At 38.4% G+C, this 25381-nt stretch overlaps 1 protein-coding gene across 1 annotated transcript in view; it reads right to left on the minus strand.

Annotated features, from left to right (window-relative positions):
- AGMO (alkylglycerol monooxygenase) overlaps positions 1–25061 on the minus strand; it is a 319390-nt gene extending 294329 nt beyond the window's left edge. The window contains exons 1-3 of the mRNA XM_066239850.1: positions 24738–25061; positions 23199–23329; positions 9096–9247 (exon numbers count right to left, since the gene is read on the minus strand). Coding sequence (XP_066095947.1) covers positions 9096–9247; positions 23199–23329; positions 24738–24863 — 409 coding nt within the window. The 5' untranslated portion in view covers positions 24864–25061. The remainder of the gene's footprint in view (positions 1–9095; positions 9248–23198; positions 23330–24737) is intronic.
- Positions 25062–25381: the final 320 nt, after the last annotated feature.

The raw sequence follows: 25381 nt of genomic DNA on the forward strand, positions 1-25381 counted from the left end.
AGATACCATAACTTAATATCGGTTTAAAGAGACTTCTACAAAGACTGATAAAGTTACTTCAAAATCATAAGAGCTTTAAGTGTTTTAAGTCATAAACACATTTCTAAAAATAAATGTCACCAAATGAATCCATTGTATTGGAAAGAGGTTGTTTTAAAAGACTTTTCTAAAACCATTTTAGCTTTACAGCAAAAGTGAGAGAAAGGTTCAGAGTGTTCCCATATGCACCCTACGACCCTATCCATTACAACATCCTCCCCAGTGCACTGTATTGGTCACAACTGACAAACATACATCAATGCATCGAAATCATTTGGGTGATTATATGGAGTTTACATACAGTTGATCCATTCACTTACTTAAGGAAATCTCGGTTGCTTCCAAATGTTGGCAATTATAAAGAATGTTGCAATGAACATTCATATACAGGTTTCTGTGTAGACATAAGTTTTCAACTCCTTTGGGTACATACCCAAAAGTGTGATTGTTGGAGCACATGTCAGACTACATTTAGTTTTGTTAAAAAACAAACAAAAGCCCTGGCCGGTTGGCTTAGCGGTAGAGCTTCGGCATAGCGTGCGGAGGACCCGGGTTCGATTCCCGGCCAGGGCACACAGGAGAAGCGCCCATTTGCTTCTCCACCCCTCCGCCGCGCTTTCCTCTCTGTCTCTCTCTTCCCCTCCCGTAGCCAAGGCTCCATTGGAGCAAAGATGGCCCGGGCGCTGGGGATGGCTTTGTGGCCTCTGCCCCAGGCGCTAGAGTGGCTCTGGTCGCAGCATGGCGACACCCAGGATGGGCAGAGCATCGCCCCCTGGTGGGCAGAGCGTCGCCCCATGGTGGGCGTGCCGCCGGGTGGATCCCGTCGGGCGCATGCGGGAGTCTGTCTGACTGTCTCTCCGTTTCCAGCTTCAGAAAAATGGAAAAACAAACAAAAAAAAAAAACAAAAAAAAAACCACCCCACCAAGTTGTCTTCCAAAGTGGCTCTATCGTTTCACATTTCCACCAGCAATAAAAAGAGTTCCTGTTGGTCCACATCCTCACCAACATTTGGCGACGATGTTGTTCTGGATTTTGGTCATTCTAATAGAATTGAAGTGGTATTTCATTGCTGTTTTAACCCTTTGAGTAGTGCGTTTCTTTCATGCTTGCTGACCCCTGGGAGTGAGTTTTTTGTTTTTTTTTTTAATGAAATTAGTTCCGGTTCCAGTTTTATTAACTTAAAATCATGTTTGTTTGATAACCACTTTATGGAAACAAGAACATACATTTGCCTTTTTAATACTGCCTTACACATTTTTAAAATAAAAATTTTTGTTATCTCATGCAATTCTCACATACCTCCAGCTCAAAGTTTAAAGATGTACATGTGTGATTGTACTCTGTATGATCAGGAGGTATGAGGATGTACATGAATGTTCGTAGGACTCAGAGGGTTCATTTGCATCTGCCCGATAAGAGATGTGGAGCATCTTTCTGTGGGCTTATCTGCCATCTGTACATCATCTTCAATGAGGTGACTGTTAAAGTTGTTGGCCCATTTTTAAGTGGGTTATTAATATTCTTACTGTTGAATCTTAAGAGTTCTTTGTATATTTATAGCTAACCATCCTTCATCAATTTTACTAGTTCCTGCAACTCTCAAAGCATTTGTTTATTTAATCTTCTTCACAAAGCAGGGAGGAAAATAAAATCAATAAAATCTGTCTCAGAGAGGTTAATCCCAAAGTTATGTGTATGCCAAATAGTTGCACTCACAGAGTTATACACCTAGAGTTCTTGAAACTAATTTCAGTGTTCTCTGTGCTACATAACAGGCAAGAGTCCTAACACCAAAAGAAAAATAAGACATGTCTGTCTTAAGGGGAGTCGCAAGTCAGATAGGGCTCTTAAATTCATCTTTATTGCTGACCTGTAGTTTCATTTTGATTACTCATTTTACAGCTTTTTTAATCTCTGGAAAATATTGCCATATATATCCATCCTCAAGTGCTCCTAGTTATTTCTGGAAATACTTCAAAAAATAGGCTAATGGAGCCTGACCTGTGGTGACGCAGTGGGATAAAGCATCAACCTGGAAGTGCTGAGGTCGCCAGTTCGAAATCCTGGGCTTGCCTGGTCAAGGCACATATGGGAGTTGATGCTTCCAGCTTCTCCCTCCTTCTCTCTCTCTGTCTCTTCTCTCTCTCTCTCTCTCTCTCTCTCTCTCTCTCTCCTAAAATAAATAAAAAAACTTTTTTTAAAAAAATAGGCTGATGGAGATTCCTGAAAATCTTATTCTTCATTATTAAGTGTATAACTTCTCTGCTTGATATATCAATGCATCTATACTTTCAACACCTAGATGATGACCAGAACCTTTGTTTCAATGTGCTTTTATACATTCCCTACCTATAGAATCTAAGAGCACCAAAGGAAATTTAGACTGTGGCTTTAAGAGGGACTGCAGCTGTCACAAAGAATAAGTTATTTCTAGGAAATAGGCTCCCTCAAATGGGGCTCTCTGAGGGAAAATGATACTAATCTTTTAATTCGTATACATTTTAAGCATTTCTATGGATAAATGTTTAACTTTAAACATAAGATAGCATTGGTCATTGAGATGAACTCAGAGGAAAATGGTTAATGTAGGTGTCGTGCTTTTTAATAGAAAATAATGATGAGAAACTGGAGGTCAGGCAAGTTGATGGGGATTCCCAGCCTTCCCTCACATATATTCTAAATGATGGTAACTGCTAGAGCTGAGGAAGGTGAGAAACAATAGGAATACGCCAGGGAATGGTAGTGCTTCACCGAGTGAGCCAAGAAGAATACTGTCACACTGTATTTCTTAAATAGTGAGGCAAATATATGGCAAACGTTATAAAAGTAAGTGTACTGTGGTATTTAAAAAATACAAATATAATGCCTGACCAGGTGGTGGCGCAGTGGATAGAGCATCGGACTGGGATGCAGAGGACCCTGGTTCGAGACCCTGAGGTCGCCAGCTTGAACGCGGGCTCATCTGGTTTGAGAAAAGCTCACCAGGTTGGACCCAAGGTCACTGGCTTGAGCAAGGGGTCACTCGGTCTGCTGAAGGCCCATAGTCAAGGCACATATGAGAAATCAATCAATGAACAACTAAGATGTTATAACGAAAACCTGATGATTGATGCTTCTCATCTCTGTGCGTTCCTGTCTGTCCCTATCTATCCCTCTCTCTGACTCTCTCTCTGTCTCTGAAGAAAACAACAACACAAATATAACAATGTAAATAACCTATTCTTCAGTATAGAGCACAGTCCTGGTGTCATCACAAAATAAAATAATTTCTAATTTATAGATCTGCTCATGTTTTTTGTTGAAACTATGATAGAAATTAGAATTATTAAATTTAACTCCCTTAAAATCAGAAAAAATATATAAATATTAAGTTTAATAGTCATATACAAAGGTTCACTTAATCATAATAAATTATGGGAATCAGTGTTTGTGATGAATTATATAAAAATTGTTACCACTCATCTGTTTAAATACAGAACAAGAGGAATAGAAAATAAATTAAGCAGTTTATTTGTTGGATAAAAGAAATTAAAGTTGTGAAGAGATTTTACAGATGGTTTATTATAATGATTTTCCAGATATAAACCTTTATTTCAGAACTGAATTAAATTGTATTGTAGTCTGAATGTATAATCAATGCCTCACAATGAAATAATAAAAATATAGCTAGGTGAACTCTAATTTACAACCCTATATAATGTATGAGGAGGCTGGCTATATCAGTCAGGGTCCAATTAAAAGACAGAAACCACACCAAAAATTTAAAGAAGAAACAAGTAATAAGTGTTGGAGAGGCTGTGGAGAAAAAGAAACCCTCATTCATTATTGGTAGGAATGTACACTGATATAGCCACCATGGAAAACAGTATGGAGGTTCCTTAAAAATTTAAGAATAGAGCCCTGGCCGGTTGGCTCAGCAGTAGAGCATCGGCCTAGCGTGTGGAGGACCCGGGTTCGATTCCCAGCCAGGGCACACAGGAGAAGCGCCCATTTGCTTCTCCACCCCTCCACCGCGCCTTCCTCTCTGTCTCTCTCTTCCCCTCCCGCAGCCAAGGCTCCATTGGAGCAAAGATGGTCCGGGCGCTGGGGATGGCCCTGTGGCCTCTGCCCCAGGCACTAGAGTGGCTCTGGTCGCAACATGGCAACGCCCAGGATGGGCAGAGCATCGCCCCATGGTGGGCATGCCGGGTGGATCCCGGTCGGGCGCATGCGGGAGTCTGTCTGACTGTCTCTCCCTGTTTCCAGCTTCAGAAAAATGCAAAAAAAAAAAAAATTTAAGAATAGAGCTAGCTACCATATGGCCCAGCAATCCCTCTTTCAGGTATCTATGTGAAAAATCTGAAAACATTTATTTGCAAAGATATATGTACCCTTATGTTCATTGCCATTTTATTCACAGTACTCAACATGGAAACAACGGAAGTGTCCCTTGATAGATGGCTGGATCAAGAAGATGTAGTACATATTCACAGTAGAATACTACTCAGCCATAAGAAAAGATGAAATGGTGCCATTTGTGACAACATGAGTGAGTATTAAGATTATCATGTTAAGCTAAATAAGTCAGATGGAAAAAGTCAAGAACCACATGATTTCATTCATATGTGGGATATAAAACTGAAAACAACAAATGAACAAACACGACCAACCAACAAAGAAAACCCTTGTAGGCACAGTACGGTGGTTACCAGAGAGAAGGGGCATGTGGGGGTTCCAGTATATGGTGACAGGAGATTTGACCTGGGTTGGTAAATACATATTGCAATATACAGATGATGTACTTATTATAGAATTGTACACTTGAAACCGACATAATTTTATTATTAAATTTTACACCAATAAATTTAATTAAATTATTAACTAGTAAAAAAGCATTAACTACAAAAAGAGGTAAGCAAGGACACTTGAGAAGTAGAGAACCAGCAGCTGCAGAGCACAGCTATTGCCTAGAGTGCTGAGGGAGAGGGGACAGGCGAGCCTTCCGTTTCCAGGCTAAGAGTCAGATATTTTGGAGAAGTTGTGACCACCACAACTCTGCTGGTGACGGAGATCCTTGCTACAACAGTGTGAAGGCCCCAGAGGGTGAGGGTTCCAGGTCAGACTCTGATCTTGTCCCTCAGGGGACACAGATCCTTATCAGAAGGTTAGGATACAGCTTAGCCACGTAGTTAATGCCACCAGCCAGGTCCCCCATCTACTAGTCTGTTAAGTGACACGTGGAAAATCACACTCTGGAAAATGGAAGCTAAGTCCCTTCCTGCTGTTCTGGTTTTATAGTATCCCAATCTAGGCCCTTAAATTGACACAGCCTAACATCAAGTCAGCTGGCAAAGGAGAAACATCTATGGGCTCCACCTCTGGTAGCACAAGGAACAGCAAAGCAGCATTTGGAGAAGAAAGGCAATAAAGTTACTAACTGGCCTGCTACTAATTCCCCATCCTCAGTGGTAGAAACCAATAATGGTAAATCTGTGTAAGACCACATGTTTATGCTTACAGTCACAAATAATAATTTCCTGGTTCTTTTTTTTTTATAAATGTGATTATATATTATATCATTCTGACTTCAAACTCTTTACCAACAAATCATGTTGGTGGTATTATTTAACAATGTCATGTTTTATTGAGGCATAGTTAAAGTAAATAAACTTGAAGTGTACAATCTAATAAGTTTTTGGAAATGTTTACACCTACATAACTACCACCTAAAACAAGATAAAGTCTAATACCAGTATCTTGGAAGGCTTACTTTTGCTCTTGCAACACAATAATCATTTACACGTTAAATGTTCTTTTAAATATCTCTATCTTACACATCTAGTATAACTAACAGAAAGTATAAAAAATGCACTCTTTTGTAATAGAAACAAAGCATGGAAGAAACTACACTGCTCACAAAAATGAGGGGGTCAGGGAACGTGCAGTTACTCCAGTACTTTCAGCCTTTTATAGAGTGCATTTTCACCAATGAAATAAAAGTTGGTTTTGCATCTCATTTACATAATTGGACAACTTTCATTGACTTGTTTGCTTTTCTGATGTTCTTGTTTAATACAAAAAAATCAAATGGTCCTTTTTTTATTGCTTCACATTCATTTTTAAATATTCCCTAATTTTTGTGAGCAGTATACTTTTAATTAAAGACTTATTTAACTTGATCATTCTACATATCTTTCTCAAGTTGCTGAAGTACTCTATATAAAGTACTATGCCACTCTTCTTTTGTTTAAGTTGCCAACAATTAGCAACTCTTTCTTATTATTTCAGAAAAAACTATAATAAAATATAAATAACATATACAGCCTCAAATATTCCTGTTCTTTTGCATAGAAATAGAGATGTAATTCAAGTTTTTGAGAATCAACTCCTTTGTACTAATACCAAACTCTCTCCTTCATGTGAGAAAATTCTCTGTGTATGCAAAGCAAATAAGTAACAAGAACAATGAATACCTAGCAATAATTTTCATTACTAAAGAAGTAATTTAAATATATGTAAAAACAAAATTTTAAGTATATTATTTCTTCAAAACTCATAGCATTTAACATATTAACAAATGTGGAATATATTGATATATAATTTTATTGCAACTAGTGAAAGAAAAGTAACATATTAACTAAGAAAAGCAGAGTTATTACTTATATTTTAAGACATTTAGATCTTAGAACTGTTCAAACTTTTCAGTTGAATAAACATAACCAATTAACCAGTGTGAGTTTAGTAATTCATGGGTTCAGGAAATTTGATACTATAACTTCTCCTTATCCCTCTGTATCAGTAGACTTCTAAAAAGCCATTTTAATATTTTAAATTATCATATAGAATTTAAAAATTGACTAATTTTGAAGTTTGACACAGTCAACTACATAATTTATTTTTTTCCTACTAGCTTTCCATCACAAGTTAAGAGTCTTTGAACTTATGATTAGGCTTCATAGCCTGAAGGTGGTGAGCGTTTTTCCAGAAGGTTTTCAGATTTTTTTTAATGCCTGCCTCCACTGGACTCAGTTCGATTTTTTCTAATGGGAAGCATACTTTAAACAGCCTTGATTTCAAGTTTTTAATATATTATTTTACTTTATTGCTCTTCACTAAGAGCACTTACAATGAACTTAATTTTTTTAAGTTTTATATTTGGTAATATTTTGTTGGTTTCTTGTTTCCTGTTATAATGGGCTTTCAAAAATTAAGCGAATTAGCAGATTTCCCAAACAAACACATCCATACAGAACGGTGTGATGTGAGAATCGTCCTGAAATTAAGTAACAGAATGTAAATGCTTTCTACATTACCAATTTGCTGCACAGAAAGTGGGGAAGATTGCCAATGGGTTTATTTTAGGGTGAAAACTACTATTTTGAAATAAAATACGAAGTTTACTAAATAGACCATCTTTTAGTCATAACCGCATTCAATTTGGGAGTATCCTCTTGCATTTAAATATAAGGAAATGATGTCAGGTGCTGACCTATTATTTTCAAAGACAAAGGTTATCACGCACAAAATAAATTACTTCCTCTAGTTTATATGTTTACTTCAAGTTATTTTAATGAATTCACACTCTTTATAGTTTCATGCAATGTATATGTTTAAAGTGTTTAGCAAAAGCGATCCTGTATTTAGAGTTCAGCCGCCTTACATGAACGTCTGTGGACACCATTGTGATTTCCCTTGCCCTCGCTTAGAAAGGATGTTTGTCCACACACACTCCTACACACACGGCTCAGTTATTCACCACGGTCTCAGGTCTCTTCTTTCCATCTCTCATCTAATTTTTTTTTTAATTATTATTCCAGGTTTCTTCCCCTTCCTTCCTTCCTCCTCACCCACTCAACCCAACCACCCACTGAAATCCTGACTTCTGCTCTTCAGTAGTTTCTCAAAATTAGCACTTTCCCCCATTTCCCTTCAGAAATACTTTTGCACGCCTTATTCCTCCTCGGAGACCACTTGCTCACCTCAGCTCGGCAATCATTCTCCAGCCTCTACTTATCCCTACAGAGGCTGAGGCCGTTTCCTGCACTTCCATTTTCCTTTCCATAACAAAATATTTCTTTAAGAGGGAGAGCCAAAAATCCCAAAAAGTAAACGCCGGAGAACCAGTGCTTTGAATCAGATGAGTAATTTTGCAAAGCTGCGGTAATACCAAGTGTACTATAGTTAATGCCGAGCTGATTGCATTTTCATTTGTAATGAGGAAGTACTGCCAAGAGCTTCAATCAAGCTTACGTATCCCAGCACACGTTAGCTCACATTCCACGCTATTACAAAGTTCTTCCGAATGACCCTGGATAATTTGGATGTGAAGTTTGATACTGTGTTCAAGTGTCTGTAGAATCCAGTAAGCACGTCATAATGAGAACAATGTAAGGCAATATATAAAAAGTAATGGTATAGTCATCAATTTCTAAATAGTTTCTTATAATAAATTAGATTTAAAAAGTAGAAAAAAATACACCTCTAAAGATTTCACTGTTTAAAAAGTGATCAGATTGTTTCCATTTAATTTGCAAAGTGAAAATTTTTTTTCTTTTGGGTTTTTTTTTTTTTTTTGTATTTTTCCAAAGTGAGAAGCGGGGAGGCAGAGAGACAGACTCCCACATGCACCCGACCGGGATCCATCCGGCACGCCCACCAGGGGGCGATGCTCTCTGCCCATCTGGGGCATTGCTCTATTGCAACTAGAGTCATACTAGCACCTGAGGGGAAGGCCATGGAGCCATCCTGAGTGCCCAGGCCAACTTTGCTCCAATGGAGCCTTGGCTGTGGGAGGGAAAGAAAGAGATAGAAAGAAAGAAGAGGGGGGGAGGGGAGAGAAGCAGATGGGCACTTCTCCTGTCTGCCCTGGCTGGGAATCGAACCCAGGACTTCCACACCCTGGGCCAACACTCTATCACTGAGACAACTAGCCAGGACCTCTTTATTTTTATATGCTGCAAAATAAACTATATTTTTTTAATTTAGTCATTGGCTCAATAAATACCGTATTTATGAAACCCCAACCATGTGACAGAGTTCAACATAAATGATCACTCAAGCCTTGATTTGAACTTACCATGGGCCATGCGATGGAACCAGTAGTAGCCACAGTCAACTCCTAGGAAGGTTAAATACCAAGTCCATGGAGAGTCCCAAGGCAAACTGATGAGCCTGTAGTTCTCCCATATATAAATGTAGCTGGTCAGTTCAATGCTCCTGGAAAACAAACTGAAAAAACAAATTTACAAGCAGTGAGTATACTACATTTAGGCATGATATTAAGCTAAAAACATTGTAGATATTTAAAAATTAATATATGTATACGTAAACCCGAAACCCTTCCCCTTTCTTCACTGTTTCTTATTACTCACTCCATCGTCCCTGTTATGTGCCTCAATTCTCTTGGTATCAAAATGACTGACATAAATGGGTTCCGCCTGTTCACACTCCCCATTTCACAGAACTTAGGGTGTCATTCATTACACTGGGGAACAAAATTTTTGTTGCATCCACAAAAACTCTTGTTCTTACCTAATTCGAGTGTGCTGATCTCAAATCTGGCATTAGTTTTTCTCTGTAAGCTACAGTTTATTTGCAATTCAAGATTTTAGGTTTTCATCTTGTAAAATTTTCAACATTTAGTTTAACATAATGAAGTAGAATGTCTTCTTGGGCATCATCCTTGTAAAAATATAATAATTTATATAATGCAGTAAATACACTAATACACTAACAGATATAATTGCATCAGAATTTGTCTACAATTTCAATATAGAACATATTAAAACACTTATTTTAATCATAAAATTTGTGCAAAAATTATTTAAATTCTACTCAGGCAAAAGTTTGCGTTTGTAGCTCTTCCGTTTGTGTACTGGTTAAGGACAATCTTGTCTGATGCTCCAGCAGTAGTCTGCTCATCACTAACAGCTCCAAGATTTTAGGGTAACTTATCAAGGTGACTGTTCAGAAAGTGAATCTTAACACTCAATGTTGTTACATCCAATGTTGTGGAAAGCCAACAGCATCCTTTGAACCAGAAGATCATAGCTTTCTGCTTTTCTGTTGCCAAGGAAGTTCTTTGTAACTGCCTCAAAAGACTGCCATGCTGCTTTCTCCTCCTTATTCACCTTCCTGGCAAATTCTTCTTCATCACATATGAAGGTTCGAATTTGAGGTCCATCAAATACACCTGCTTTTATCTTCTCGAAAGACAAGGCAGGAAAAGTAGACATAATATGTTGAAAGCATCCACTTTCTCTATCCAAAGCCTGAACAAACTGCTTCATTAAGCCAAGTTTGATGTGAAGTGAGGAAAAATGATCCTGTCTCGATTAACTACAGGTTCATTCACAGTATTTTGCATCCCTACTTCCAGAGCTTCACGTTTCAGCCACTCCTTCTGTGTCCAGTGTTTCTCCTGAGCTCAGCTGTCTCACAAACACAGAAAGCAAGGATACTTCGTGAAACCTCTCAGTTGTCCTCGCAGGAAATTTACCATTTTAAGATCCATACAAATGATGCAGTTATGCTCCTCATACTTCAGAAAGTCGAGGACAATTTTTATGTCATTATAATCTTCTCGCAGATGAGTTGAATAACCAATTGGAACCGCTGCGTAAACATTACCGTTGTGTAGGAGAACACATTTCAGACTCCATTTAGAGCTGTCAAGAAATAGCCGCCATTCTGTTGGACTATATGTGGTAACACCTAGCTGGCTGAGAAGACTACTGATATCATGACAGTAAACAAAGTGTTTGTCTTTGGAAAAAAGGTCCACAAAAATTTGTTCAAGCTTCCTGAAATGGGATACTTGAGCTGACCGGTGAAGTACATTCTTTTTTTGAAGCCTGGAGGCTAATAACTCAGCTGCTTCCTTTGATAGGCCCAAATCTCTTACTAAGTTATTCAGTTCAGGTTGGCTAAAGTGCTGAGGGGTTAATGACTGCTTGGCATCAGAAGAAGACCCTTCAGATTCCACAACCATTTCCTCATGCATCTTATCAAAATACATTTGATCACCATGTTCATTTTCTTCGTCCTTAAAAGAAATAAAACCATTGAAAACTGGAACTGGGAATGTCTCAGAGTATGGGATAGTTCATATTGCCAAAGGAATATTAGGATATGCGATCATATGCCATTTTTTTCTTGCTGATGACCTTTGTATGGATCAGACAGAAATAACAGTCACTGCTGTGGTCCTTAGGTTCACGCCAAACCTTGGGAATACCAAAAGGCATTCATTTGCATTTTCCTTTTGTCCAGTCACGAAGCATTTCCTCACAATTATGACACACAATATGAGGAGCCCAATTCTTGTCTTAATCACCAAGAGGAACTTGAAAATAGGCAATATATGCACATATCACAAATGATGAAATATTGTGCCTTTGACGTTGAAGTGTGTAACAGGCACATATATAACAAAGGTGTCAGGACTATTCTTACATTTATGCCTACTCAAAGAAGCCATGATTCAATCTTAAAACAAAATTAGAGGGTGTTTTTATCAGATAATAATATTTACATTTAAAAACAACTACAATTATGTAAAAGTGATGTTTGTAAAACATTAATTGCCTTGTGGTTATGTTCAATTCAAGAGTCATTGCCCTTTAACTCCAATTTAAAAACCAATGCACGCCATTAACTGTAAAAAAAAGAAATTAAAATTGCATAAAAACTAGAGCATGCACCAAAAAATGGATTTCACATTTGGAACCAGCAATGCAGAAATATATAGAAACAGTTCTAAAACCTCATGCATCAGAAAATGAAAAAAAAAAAATTGTTCCCCAGTATTATTTATGCCTCTTTAAATATTTTTCATGGGACCCCTCAATGTACATATGACAAAACTCTGATGTGCTTGTCATTTTTAAATCCTAATGAACACAATAAGGGTGCTTTTTAAAGAAAGTATAAAAGGCAAAATTATAAATAGCATATTTATAAAGGGGACTTCAATTTACCTACTGCTTAAAATATGCTGCTTCCACAATATTTCCGTCAAGATTAAAGTTGCTTCTGGCTGACTGTCCTTACCCCCCTCCCCTCCTGCCTTCCTCTCTCATAAACACACAAACACACTTTTAGTGGTTTTTTAGATGCTATAATTAAGATTACAAATTGGGCCTGACCAGGCCGTGGTGCAGTGGATAGAGCGTGGGACTGGGATGTGGAGGACCCAGGTTCGAGACCCCGAGGTCGCCAGCTTGAGCGCCGGCTCATCTGGTTTGAGCAAAGCTCACCAGCTTGAGCCCAAGGTTACTGGCTCTAGCAAGGGGTTACTCGGTGTGCTGTAGCCCCCTGGTCAAGGCACATATGAGAAAGCAATCAATAAACAACTAAGGAGCTACAATGAAGAATTGATGCTTCTCATCTCTCTCCCTTCCTGTTTATCTCTATCTGTCCCTCTCTATGACTCTCACTGTCTCAAAAAAAAAAAAAAGATTAAAAATTGGATTCTCTTAGCATTTCAATATTTCTTATCATAATATAACCTACAGCTCTCAAGGTATAAGGCAATAGTTTTCCACTAGAAATAAATTATGTAAATTTAGTTAAAATAAACAGTTGTTTGAAAAACCCAGACAACAGAATATGTATTGCAACCTATGTAGTTACCAAGCTGTAAATGGTAAGTTCTTATTTCAAGAACTTTCAAAAAGTATACAAAATATACTCCAATTTCATACACTGTGATATTTAAAAAAAATTTTTTTCAGTTATCAAATTTAAGATCAGACTCAAGATAATTATTCCCTCTATCACTTTTATAAATTTGATTGAATTGACTTTTTCTTTTATATTTATCACTAATATGTAAAATGAATTGATAATTCTACCTAAGACTTATTTATAAACCAAGAGTAAGTGAGGAAATTCTTAAAAATTCTAATTTTAAATAAAGTTGAAGAACCAGCTTAAATTAGTATATTGTTATTTGCCATTTTCGTAGAATTTCTCTTTACAGGGTGGGCTTCTATGAGTTAGAATGTTATTGTATCTTTTGGAGACTGGGCCTTTCATTTGAATGTACTTTTGATTTATTTATGATATGACTTAAATTAAGATTTAAAAACTTTAAAATTGTCTCATGTTTGAATTCCTCTATCATTTAATCTGTAAAATAAAACAGTAGGCTACTTTACAATAACATTAACTTACATAATAGAAATGTCAAGCGATTACACTTTTGAAATGGACTGCACATGTTATTAGATCTTAAAACCCAATTTTTAATTTGAGATTATTTTTGATTTGTAAAATGGCTCTCGTAACCAGCGGAAAAGATGAGACCTAAGAAAGAGACAAATCCTTTCAGATTGGGTGGCGGCAAGTTTAATCAACAAGGACACTTACATGCAAAGCTTGTCTTGGGCAAACACAAGATGGATAAATCCTCTCACCAGCTCACCAAAATCTTAAAAATTTAGGCAGGCAAACCTCAGAGATATTGAGGGTTTGGTGCCAGACCACTGAAATAAAGTGAGTCATAACCTTTTTGCTGATGGAAGCTCTTGCCTTCAATTAAAAACCAAAATAGGCCCTGGCCAGTTAGCTCAGTGGTGGAGCGTAGGCCTGGCGTGCAGAAGTCCCGGTTCGGTTCCGGCCAGGGCACGCAGGAGAGGCGCCCATCTTCTTCTCCACCCCTCCCCCTCCTTCCTCTCTGTCTCTCTCTTCCCCTCCCGCAGCCAAGGCTCCATTGGAGCAGAGATGGCCCAGGCGCTGGGGATGGCTCCTTGGCCTCTGCCCCAGGCGCTGGAGTGGCTCTGGTCAAAGAGCGGCGCCCGGAAGGGCGGAGCGTCGGCGCCCGGAAGGGCAGAGGGTCGGCGGAGCGTCGCCCCCTGGTGGGCGTGCCGGGTGGATCCCGGTGGGGCGCACGCGGGAGTCTGTCTGGCTGTCTCTTCCCGTTCAAACACATATTCAATCCAGACGGTGCTACCAAGGCTATGTCCCTCCTTTCCTTAGGCGTGTCCTGGAGCACCCGTGGGGATGGGTCTAGGGGGCAGAAGATCTATACCAAGAACAGGAGACGGGGTAACAGGCAGGCCAACAATTGCCCAGGTCCAGTTCATGGGCCAAACAGCATTCCGCTTCATGACCTTCAACAATTGTATGGCTGGAAAGAGCCTTTTTGTCCTTGACCCAAAAGTACTGCTTGTTCATCCTGGGTCCAGTCACAACCCGGGTCATGTTCTACATCAGGGGTCCCCAAACTTTTTACACAAGGGGCCAGTTCACTATCCCTCAGACCGTTGGAGGGCTGGACTATAAAAAAAACTATGAACAAATCCCTATGCACACTGCACATATCTTATTTTAAAGTAAAAAATGAAACGGGAACAAATACAATATTTAAAATAACGAACAAGTAAATTTAAATCAACAAACTGACCAGTATTTCAATGAGAACTAGGGGCCTGCTTTTGGCTAATGAGATGGTCAATGTCCGGTTCCATATTTGTCACTGCTATAGCCGTAACAAGTGATATGACGCACTTCCCGCGTCACCGGAAGTAGTAGTGTACGTGAGCAACACCGTGCTTTGCAGCGCCGCCACATATGCATCCTCTCACTGACCACCAATGAAAGAGGTGCCCCTTCCGGAAGTGCGGCGGGGGCGGATAAATGGCCTCAGGGGGCCGCATGCAGCCCACAGGCCATAGTTTGGGGACCCCTGTTCTACATACTCCACAATCACCTGTCCAAATGTTTCGAGCCTGCCTGCAGGACCTTCACTGGCTTTGTTCCCGGTCTAGACTTTCAGAAGGCTGGCCAATGCAGGTGTGTGAACTCCCAGACTTGACAAGGAAGTCAAGAATGTCTATTTTTACACATGTAGGCAGAGCTGGGACCAGCAACCTGGGATGTCTACACACATGTGAGTGAGGTTCCTCACAAGACCAGACAGGCGGTGGGGCCAGGGGCAACCATAATGTCCTGAAACTCTGAAGACTCCAAAAACCTAAATTTAACCTTGTCTTCCAATTTGTTATATAGGTTATTTATCAAAGCAAGGTAGGGGATAGAAAAGAATGTTATTTTAAAACATGTTAGCTTGGTTGGTAACTTTAACATACTTAGGCTAGGGCTTCTCGAGTGTCATTATTGACATTTAGACAAGATCGTTCCTTTTTGTAGGGGTCTGACCTATGAAAACTGTTACCCAAATTATGAAATCTTAAAAATTGTTTCCTGTGACCCATTAGTAGAGGGTTAACCATATAAAACTTAAATTTTAGGTAAAAATGGATATATAATATCAATTGTATATGGTGAAGCCCAATAATTGTTTTCACAAGGATTTCAGCCTTGACACTGTTGCCAGTTGGGCCAGAGAACTGTCCGCTCTGGAGGCCTGTCCTGTGAATTGCAGCACACCTGACTCTGTTTCCTCGATACCAGTAGCACAGCACTCTTTTACCCAAGTTGGGACCACAAATGTCCAAATATCTCCTGGAAGAAAAAATACCCCAGTTAATAACCCTCAGAAAAGGCTAATCCAGAAAGAAATATTAAAACTGAGAAAATGCAACAGAAAATTGAAATAATCGACAGCTTTTTACCTAAGTTTTAGCATGCGCTGTCAAAACCGATCCGTTCATTGGATTCATTCAATTATTCAATACATCCATATTACGAGCCTCCCAGGTACCAGGGACAGCACAAGATGGGGAGACACTGGTGACCAGGGCACACATCGTCACTAGCCTCATCAGAGTCTGAATGATAGATTTGTTTTTTAAGCTGCTATCTTTCTTGTCAGTTTCAGCGACAACTGCAATAGATTTTAAGATACTAAGACTTCAATGAAAGGAAGACGGTCCCTGGCAAAGTCCCATTTGTAAAACACAGAGAACCAGCCTGCACTTGAAATACTTTTCTGTACAGGTGCCAGATCCTGAGCAGACACCCGATTTATTACTTTGTCAACTTACTTATGAGGGTTGACACAAATCGAGCTGAAATATGCCTGACATACTACAGTCAAAGCCTTTTTTTTTTCTTTTCACACTTTAGCACGTAGCTGAATGTCCCTCAAGGCGAAGGGACAGAGGGGAGAAGCAGTGGGAGTTAAATTCCCTGCTTTCTATCAGCAAGATGAATACGATCTTCTTCTATCACAAATGGGGAAAAACATCCAAGGGCTGCCCACAACTAAGAACAATTCAGCAAAGGGATACAGCTGGGAAATGATTATCAAGCTCTAGAAAGACCTCGGTTGCAGGAAATAGCACCTACATTTTCAAAGGTTCCCACCAGACCTTGACTCGTAAACTAAAGCGCCTTCCTCTTTTCTTTTCCAAATTCCTTTGTCTTCTCCCAGCCCCAAACCCCAGCATATGACTCTGAGCTCTGGAATTCAAACTTCAACTCTGTAAACCCCATCCTGCGGGAAGCGACATATGTAATATGTATGTACATACATAGTGCGCTTACTGAATCACTTGGCAGTGGAAAAATGGGTGGTACAGGGGGCTTTGAATAGTCAAATACTAGATCCCTTTTATTCATTAAGTTTGAATGCAAGATCAAAAAATGATCCAAATATAAGGAGACATTAGAATCCTCTAATCAACAACCTGCATATATAGAGGTTTTCCTCTCTTTCTCCTATTTTTTTTTAATAAATTCCTCCCAAATACCACTTTTCTCTTCAGTCTGAGGTCTGTCTTTTGGCAGATGTAGAGTAGCTAATTCTCCATGCGTTTGTATAACGTTTTCTCACAACACTAGAAATGTGTCGTGCCAATAATATTTAGTTACTATAAAATCTGGGGAGGCACTAAATTGCTATTTCAGTATGATCCTGGACTTTTCAAAAGATAATTTCCAATATTCAGATTTCAAAGTAACTAATCAGCTAGAAGGGACATGGTTTGGGGGAGTTGAGATTACTAATAAAAGCTAATTAGTTGGAACAGTCATTTTAGTTTGAATGTAAGCTAGAAAGGTAATGCTGGAGATTTCCTTCACCCTTTCAGATATGAAAGCGTTAGGCTGAATGGACCATAAAATTATCTAGATCTCAAAAACTTTCATGCTTTATTCATTAATCAAATAAATAAAACTTGATGTAATGCTCTCATTGCAAACTTAAAATTTCAAAGCAACTTTCAGCATTACAAAATTTGCATAATTCATCTTCTGTCTTGCAGACATTTGCCAATTTATACAGTTTCACAACCCTCATTAGAGCTGTGTGTACTGTCCGATTTGGCCAGATTACACACAGTCAAAGAAAATAAATTAGACATTTGTATATCTAATAATCATGTCCCGTAAATCAGAACACAAATCAGTATTTAGAAGAATTCATTTTAAATATCCTTATAAACTTCAGGAAATTATAAACAAATAATGATATTTGCATTATACAGATACTGGTTTTTCTGAGAAATTCTGTTATTTATTAATTTCAAAATCTCTCACCCCTAGCCCAGGAAGCTGCAGTATTTATCTGTAGAGCTACTGCCACTTTTGCTCCATCTAGTGGAATATTAATTTTTGCTCAGTAATAACAAGATATATAATGCTATCTCACCCTTTTGCAGACAAATATTGTTTGTACTACTGTTACTTACTGTAAATTGAATTATATTTATGAAACAATTACTTAATTCCATTTCATTTTACTGTAACCATAAAACCATAAACTTAGAAACACAATGCAGTAGATTTGGAAATAAACTTGCTACATCTTTCACTTTGCAAGAATGACTTCAAGTAATTCAATTACTCTATTGAATAAGCACCAAAATCCAGACAAATAAACACAAGGAAGTTTGCATTCATTAGGGAAGCAATCTGTGAAGTTACACAATTAATAACAAAGTCGGTAAAAGTTTAGAGGAAATAAGACATTCTCCCTAGCAAATATAATTAACAAACCAGCAAGTTTTTAAATTTTATTTTCTTCACAGGAGATATTCTTTTGATAATATTCTAGTTCAATAAATATATTAATATTAAATATTATTATCACCACACAAATGCATTTATCTCTTATTTTAGACAAAGAATATGTTTATTAAAGTCATCTTTTTAGGAGTCTAATGTTGCCAAGGGCAGTATTGTCTCTGATCCTAAAGTCTAGGATAAAAACCCAATATATATATATTTTTATTCTCCAGTCTCACCCCAAGGAGTCAAAAGTATTTCAAAGAAGTTTAATTTCCTCCTCTTTAAAATTTTTTTGAAACCTTCTTGTCAGGAATGGAAAATTCCATGGCAGTCATGGCCAGTAAAACCGTGCATATGTATGGTTGAACCTTGCGAGGCTAACTCCATAGTGAAATTTGGCAGTGACCCATATGTATTAAAAGTGGAGTGTCCCCAACTTATTTGAAAATTTACCTACTTCAATTATCCCTCCAACCTATTGCAATTTGATTTATCATCTGCTGTTTCAACAGAATAAATGAACCCATTAAAAACAAACATACTGTAGATATTTATATCGAGAAGAAAATTTCTCTGGGGAGGATGCAATTTATGGAAGCAGAAACATTGGAAGGAAGTAACAAATTGAGGTCCCGGCTTTCTAATGAAGGATTGGAAATTGAGTTTTGCTTAAACAAGCAAGGGAAGAAAAACAAAAAAGATGTGATTATTTTTCACTCGTTAGCATTTAAGTCAGTAGCAGGATATTTCCCAAGCGCTGGTAGATTTTAAAAAAAGAGATTTAGTAAAAAAAAAAAATTGCTACGTTTAATTTTTTATCACATATGCAAGTGATTGATAGAACGGCAGATTCTTTGCCTATGATGCATGCAGCGTGTTTAACTAGGATGCATAAAAATATCTGTCTATAACTTCAAGACTAGATTCTGACTAGGAGGGTTGCCTACTGGATTCCAAAGGAGCAAAACAGATGCAGGCTCGCCCAGAATCTGACTTCTGAGGACAGATGGGCTTTTATTACACATGATAGTCTGGTCGACAGGCTTGTAAACAAGATATAATCTTGTCTATGATTAATATTTTCCCTTACATAAAGATGTGAAAGGCACGGCATGTAGTTTTCTCTATCAATGTGCTACGTATGCTACTAATCTTCAGGATATTTCAAATTTTATGTAACAATAAAACTGCGATCCTCAAATAAACATTGTTTTTCCTCAAAGCCTGCGTGCAGCATTTCCATTACATGAAGGGCAAAGTAGAAAAACATGTTGAGGGTTTCGCTTCAACTCCCTCTGCCTCTTGCGTCTGAGGCCACATGCCTATTCAGAATTACTATCCAAAGCGTAATTCTTCTCAAACGAATTAACAAATGGTATACTATCATTTTTTTTTTTCTTGCGAGATCGTGCGTTTTAAAATCCCGGCAAGCCACCGTTGCTCGTGTGGAAAATGAAATGAGTCCCTCGAAGAGGATGCCGTCAGTGCCGTGTTAATCTAACCTTCAGCTGTTAATGATTTGCGCAAGGATCCCCCTTAATGCTGTGGCTTCGACTGAAATATTGTTTTAAGAGTTTCTGTTAAAGCCCCTTTTCGTCTTTTGCCAAGAGATGGAGTAGAAGTGTATCCTGAGGATCGACTTTCCTTCCTCGCTGACATCTGTTTTCTTTTCTTTTTTTTTAAAGCAACAAAATAAACAAAAAATATTTTTAAAGTTTGTTTTCAGATCATTTGCTTAGTTGAGATCATTTAGATAAAAGGCTATGGAAGGTAAAAATGCGTTTAAAAACTCACAAAATTATCCACGTTTTCATAATTTAAAATCGCTGTTACACCTATCAGAACAAAAAAGCAGCCATTTGCTATTCTCATCCAAAGTACAAATGTAGACAAATACGCTCCAAATTCAAGTTCACAACCTTTTACCTTTCTTTCACAGGGCACCGGAGTTCACAGCTTGTGTTTGTTTAAGCAGTGTTAGGAATAGTGGAATGTGAACGAAAAGAATGCATCTCTTTCTCTTTCTCTCTGTCTCTCTCTCTTCTCCTCATCTTCCTTGTGCTTTGGGGTTTTTTTTTTTTTTTTAACAAAACATATATTTCTGATTCTTGCATATCTTGTCTGAATGAACTCTGTACCATTTTAAAATTGCACCGCTAAGCACAATTATAGTGCTGAGGATACAGTTAATATTTCCAGGAGTTACAATGTTATGATAAGAGAACAATCAAATTTCACTTTGACCAAAGTCAAACTTGAAAGACTGAAAGAAATGCTGAAGCATTCATTCAACTTGATGTCTCCCGGAGTTTTTAATAAATCCGTTTCAGCTGAGCAGAATATGTGCTCTGTAATTACACCTGCAGAGCACTGCTCAGTTATCCAGTTATTCTTCCAGTTCATCATTTGTCCAATTTCCATAACTTATACACTTAACTTTCTCAGAATGAACTACAGTAACCGAGTATTTTTCAATAACCTAATCTATGTATCCTTTCAGTATGTTGGATGTTTTTCTTGTTCAATTCTGTTCAAGGGAGACATAAAATAGAGGATATTATGTATAACTCTAAATTCTTATTTAGGGAATTCTGGGAATTAACTGCAAAAACTTGAGGTATATAGCCTCTGATTCTGACAACAATGTACAAACATACAAGTACTTTTTCAGAGTGTAATTATTTTGTTATTGCTATTATTTTATACTTATTAACCTAACCTCTTTATAGTGCCGTTTATGAAAGAAATTTTACTTTTAGGTTTACTTCCTATCTAAACATTTTTATACAATGTATGAACTTATTTTACCTTTTCTCAAATAGCTTTAAGTTCTCGTTTTATTTTATTTTTTAAATCCACCTTGGTTTCCCACTGGGTGGTTCATAGAAACATTCCTAAGTAGTGAGCACTGGTCAGAAGTAAATCTCTTAAAACAGTAAAAGCAGCAATGGGTGGGGAGCAGGAATGAGAACATTCATCAACGACATAAAGCAAGTACTTCTAAGGGAATCTTCCCTCACCCTCTGCCTTTTGGGTAAATCCTCACTGGTTTCTCTACACACATAATTTCCTCTTTGTAAAAGAAATAGGAGGTATGCAGGTCCAGAATGAGTCACCCCAAGTGTGCCTCTGCGGTATGTAGTTTGCTTGTTTTGAGCTACAGGCAATTTTAGCTTCAAGCTCAAGAGGAACTTCCTCCCTGACCTCCTGCTCCTTAACTATATAGAAGAATTTGAATTAGAAGCCTTGCCCATAAGAGATTATGAGAAATAACTTTTTTGACCTGTCTATAAAGCAGGGGAAACTTACTAAGGCCGTGATGGTGAACCTTTTTATAAAAACCGCCCACTTTTGCAGTGCTGGTCAACCTGGTCCCTCCCGCCCACTAGCGGGCGTTCCAGCTTTCATGTTGGGCAAGCGGAGCAACCAAATGGCGCTGGGATTGGCCCACCATGAAAGCTGGACCACCCACTAGTGGGCGGGAGGGACCAGGTTGACCAGCACTGCAAAAGTGGGCGGTTTTTATAAAAAGGTTCGCCATCACAGTACTAAGGTCTGCTCTTCTTATTATCCTCCAATGACCTTTTAAGGCCTCCAGTGCACCATACTTCATCCATAGCTTAGGATGTCTTATGTATCTATGTTTCCTTTCTATCTCTGAACCTCTCCTGCATGTGCTCCTCAGACTCTCTCATATATGCAGTGTTACCATATATATGTATTAAATTTGTGTTGTTTTTTTCTCTTGCTAGTATCTCCTGTTTATTTGATTACTAGACCAGCCAGAAGAACCCTGAGGTAGAGGAAAATTTGTTCCTCCTTGTACATAGGTCATTTACTGTTTACTGTTGTTTGGTCTCTTCATCATCCAATTTTATCACTAACATAACACTATGAGAATATTAATTAAATGTTTTTAAAGAAAAACAACTACTATGTACCAAACATTATTCCAAGCACAAGATTTAATATTATCAAGAAAGAGGAACAGCTCTTGGTCTCGAGTTGCATGCACACAAGCAAGCAGGAAGGGTTGGGAGGGAAACAGGTGAGACGGGGCCATGAGAGAGCTCTAGATCTGGGGGAAGCACAAGATTCCATGGGACCATAACGAAGTGGTGTCTGACCGTAGGGTTGGAAAGCATATATTATTTGCTGAAGAGTATAACTCTCCAAGAGAAGTCTATGCCTAGGCTTAAGAAATAAATCAGCCACATGGGTGGCTTTCCAAGCAGAGGGGAACATGTGTGACCTCTGGACAATGGCCCAAAGGAAAAAAAAAAAAAAAAGAAAAGAATATGGAAGGCACAAATTTTTCAAAGGAATGGCAATAAAGGGCCCAGAAGCAAAGGTAGAGAGACCAAAGCTCCTACAGACCAGGAAAGGAATTCATGCATTATCCTCAGGCAATATGGAACCAGTAGAGAGTTTCCACCAGTTTCACATTATGGAAATGTTTGGCTGCCAATGGGGTAGGCCTGTTTGCAGAGACACCACTTATGAGCACACTGCAGCGATCTGGTTTTACGGGATTTTGACTAGGGAGTGTCTGCACACCAGACTGCTATTGTGTGTGCATTTTCCTAAAGCGAATTAAATTTCTAATAGATAACTAAGCTATAACTGAGTGTTGGTAAATGAAGGACACTCATCGGACACAAAAAATTTTTTTCTTTTCCAAGTGAGAGGAGGAAAAATAGACTCCTGCATGTGCCCCAACCAGGATCCACCTAGCAACCCCATCTGGGGCTGATGCTCTGCCCAACTGGGGCCATGCTCAGAACTGAGCTATTTTTAGCACCTGAAGCAGAGGCTTCATGGAGCCATTCTCAGCACTCAGGGTAATGCACTCGAATCAATCAAGCCATGGCTGAGGGAGGTGAAAAGAGAGAGAGAGAGAGAGAGAGAGAGAGAAAGGAGGGGTGGAGAAGCAGATGGGCGCTTCTTTTGTGTGCCCTGACTGGGAATCGAACCTGGGACATCCACACACCAGACCAATGCTCTACCAGTGAGCAAACCAGCCAGGGTTCATGGGACACAAAATCTAAGGGGGCGCCAATTAGTTCAGTAATCAAGATAAATAATATTTAGAGCTGTATTTTTTAATGAGTGGAAACAAAATCCCATAGTGAACAAAATATCAAAAGTTTAAGTAGTGACAGTATCTGACTTCTTTGGAGAGGTATGTGAAAATAAATTCCTTCTCCATCCTACATGAGCATTTCAGTTGATTCCCTTAAGTGTTGTTAACCACCTAACTTACCTTGGAAGCCGAGACACAACACCAGCTGATATCGATGTTAATGCATCATCCAAACGACCTGGTGGCTTCCCTTTGCGAATCCAGCTGATAGCTAACTCAAGCAGCATCAAGGAAATGAAAAATGGAGTTGCCTGAAAAGGAAATTGCAAAAAAGAGATGCTATTGGACCTGGAATGAAATTCTCTCACATTTCCTCATCAGTCATTCTAGAAGTGGGAGGTCTGGAGCAACATGGCATAGAGGGAGAAGGTACACACCATTGCCTAGGACCGTTTTCTCCTAAAAAATACATTTGATTATTTCAAACATATAGACATGTTCTCATTCTATAAACTGATTTGGAAATGAAATAAAAACAGGTGTCACCATAATAATCACACCAAATAATTTAGATTAGGAGGGACACGTTATAAGTTAGATCTTGAAATTCATTTTAAAATAAATGTAATAAACACAAGTCTATTATCTACATAGGACTAAGCTGGACTCAATTTCAAAGGTGTTCTTTAAGGATGTACACAATTGTAGTTTCTCATATTAGTATCAATATTATAGGAATGACAGAACTGAAACTGTAAGAATAAAGAATATTCTTCTGGGTATTTCAAAGAATAAGGTCATTTAAAATGTTTCAAACATAATTCAAGTATTATTCAATACACTTTAATTTTGTTACATGTAATAGGTGTTTTTAAGCTCCACTTCCAATGACCAAATATTAGACTGGGTTTGGTGTTAGAAAATAAGAAAAAATGATTTTATAAAGACATAAGAACCACATTTTTTTTAAAAAAAATCAGAAAGTAAGGGTAATATCAAATCTTGAAAAGAGTTATGGATTTCACTCATTTGGAAGCTGATCATGAGTTTTAAAGTTTTCAAAACTGAACTCCCAAGAACATATTCTCTGATGTCATTTTCTTTTTCTATTTCTGGTCTTAACTAGTAAGTGTTATAGGAACAACTTTGACAGGGTGGGGAACTTCAGTATTCAAGTTCTAATTCTGGATATTTCCATTTCCAATCATAGCCAGGAACCAAAAGTGAAAAGTGCTCCTAAACACTTCAGAGTCTCAAATAAAACTTGGTTCAATTTCAAAGTTAGGAGAGCAGAGTTGGCCTGAGTCAGCTGAGTATCCATTCTGCAGAACTACTCTCCCAAATTAAAGAGGAAATAGTTTTTTGGGAGGTACTAGACAAGTTTACAGTTTAAAAACAAAATTGTTACAACGTTTACTGATGTCGGCTTCTATCAGCTGCATTTCCTTGTCACTGTGTCCAGGAAAACTTTGAAAGGTTTAGTCATATTCTGGAGTGACATATCAGGGGAAGGCAGTTTAACAGGAGAAGACGGTTAAGTATTTTGTACGGAAAATCAATTAAAGTAGAAATTCTATATCTGCTCTATGTCTTTATGAAAGGGAATTATTTTTATTAAAATTTTATAATTTGAAGAATGAAAGTAAACAAAACAAAACGGCAAGATGCGTTTGACTTCTTAAGAAAGAGCAAGAGCAGCCTCTTCCCAGATAGTCTCACCTTGTTTACATACTCAGGCACCTCTTCTAGTCTTTGGAATGACGTTTCATTGGGCCTCATCGCGTAAAACATCATGCGAATTCCCTGGGAAACGGAAACATCCTGTTGGGCTTCTGGGTTCTTCATCTCTGCGCTGGTCTGATTCCCAGCTGGAGAATATTTGTGATTCAGTGGTTGAAGCCAGAGGCTGGACAAGGAGGACGAGATGTGCCTCGCAGAACAAGCCCTTTGTCAGGGAACAGCTAGAAACAAAGCTCTATAGAGAGCATAGCCAACAGCAGATTCTGTGCAGAGACAGGAAAGCAGGAAAGTACTGGGATCAAGAATGAGTTCAAAGTTCAGTGGGCACTGTCCCAGAAACCGGGCACGTGGCGAGGGAGGGAGGTGGTCCCCGCCCACATCAAAGATAAACAGTGGAGTTCGGCTCTGGGTGGAGTATCTTAACTAAAAAAGGAAAACAAGCAAAAGAAAAACACCTGATACATCTACCTCCTTGGAAAGGGGAAGCGAAAACCAATGTTAACAGGTGAAAGTTCACTCTGAAAAACTGGGCAGAAATTCAAGACTCAAATCACATGAAGAAAATTTATTTTCCCCCCTGCCTTTTGAAATTCACATCGTGTTTCAGTTTGTCATCTCCCCTT

The sequence above is a fragment of the Saccopteryx bilineata genome, chromosome 7 (assembly GCF_036850765.1).
Source record: "Saccopteryx bilineata isolate mSacBil1 chromosome 7, mSacBil1_pri_phased_curated, whole genome shotgun sequence".
Lineage (NCBI taxonomy): Eukaryota > Metazoa > Chordata > Mammalia > Chiroptera > Emballonuridae > Saccopteryx > Saccopteryx bilineata.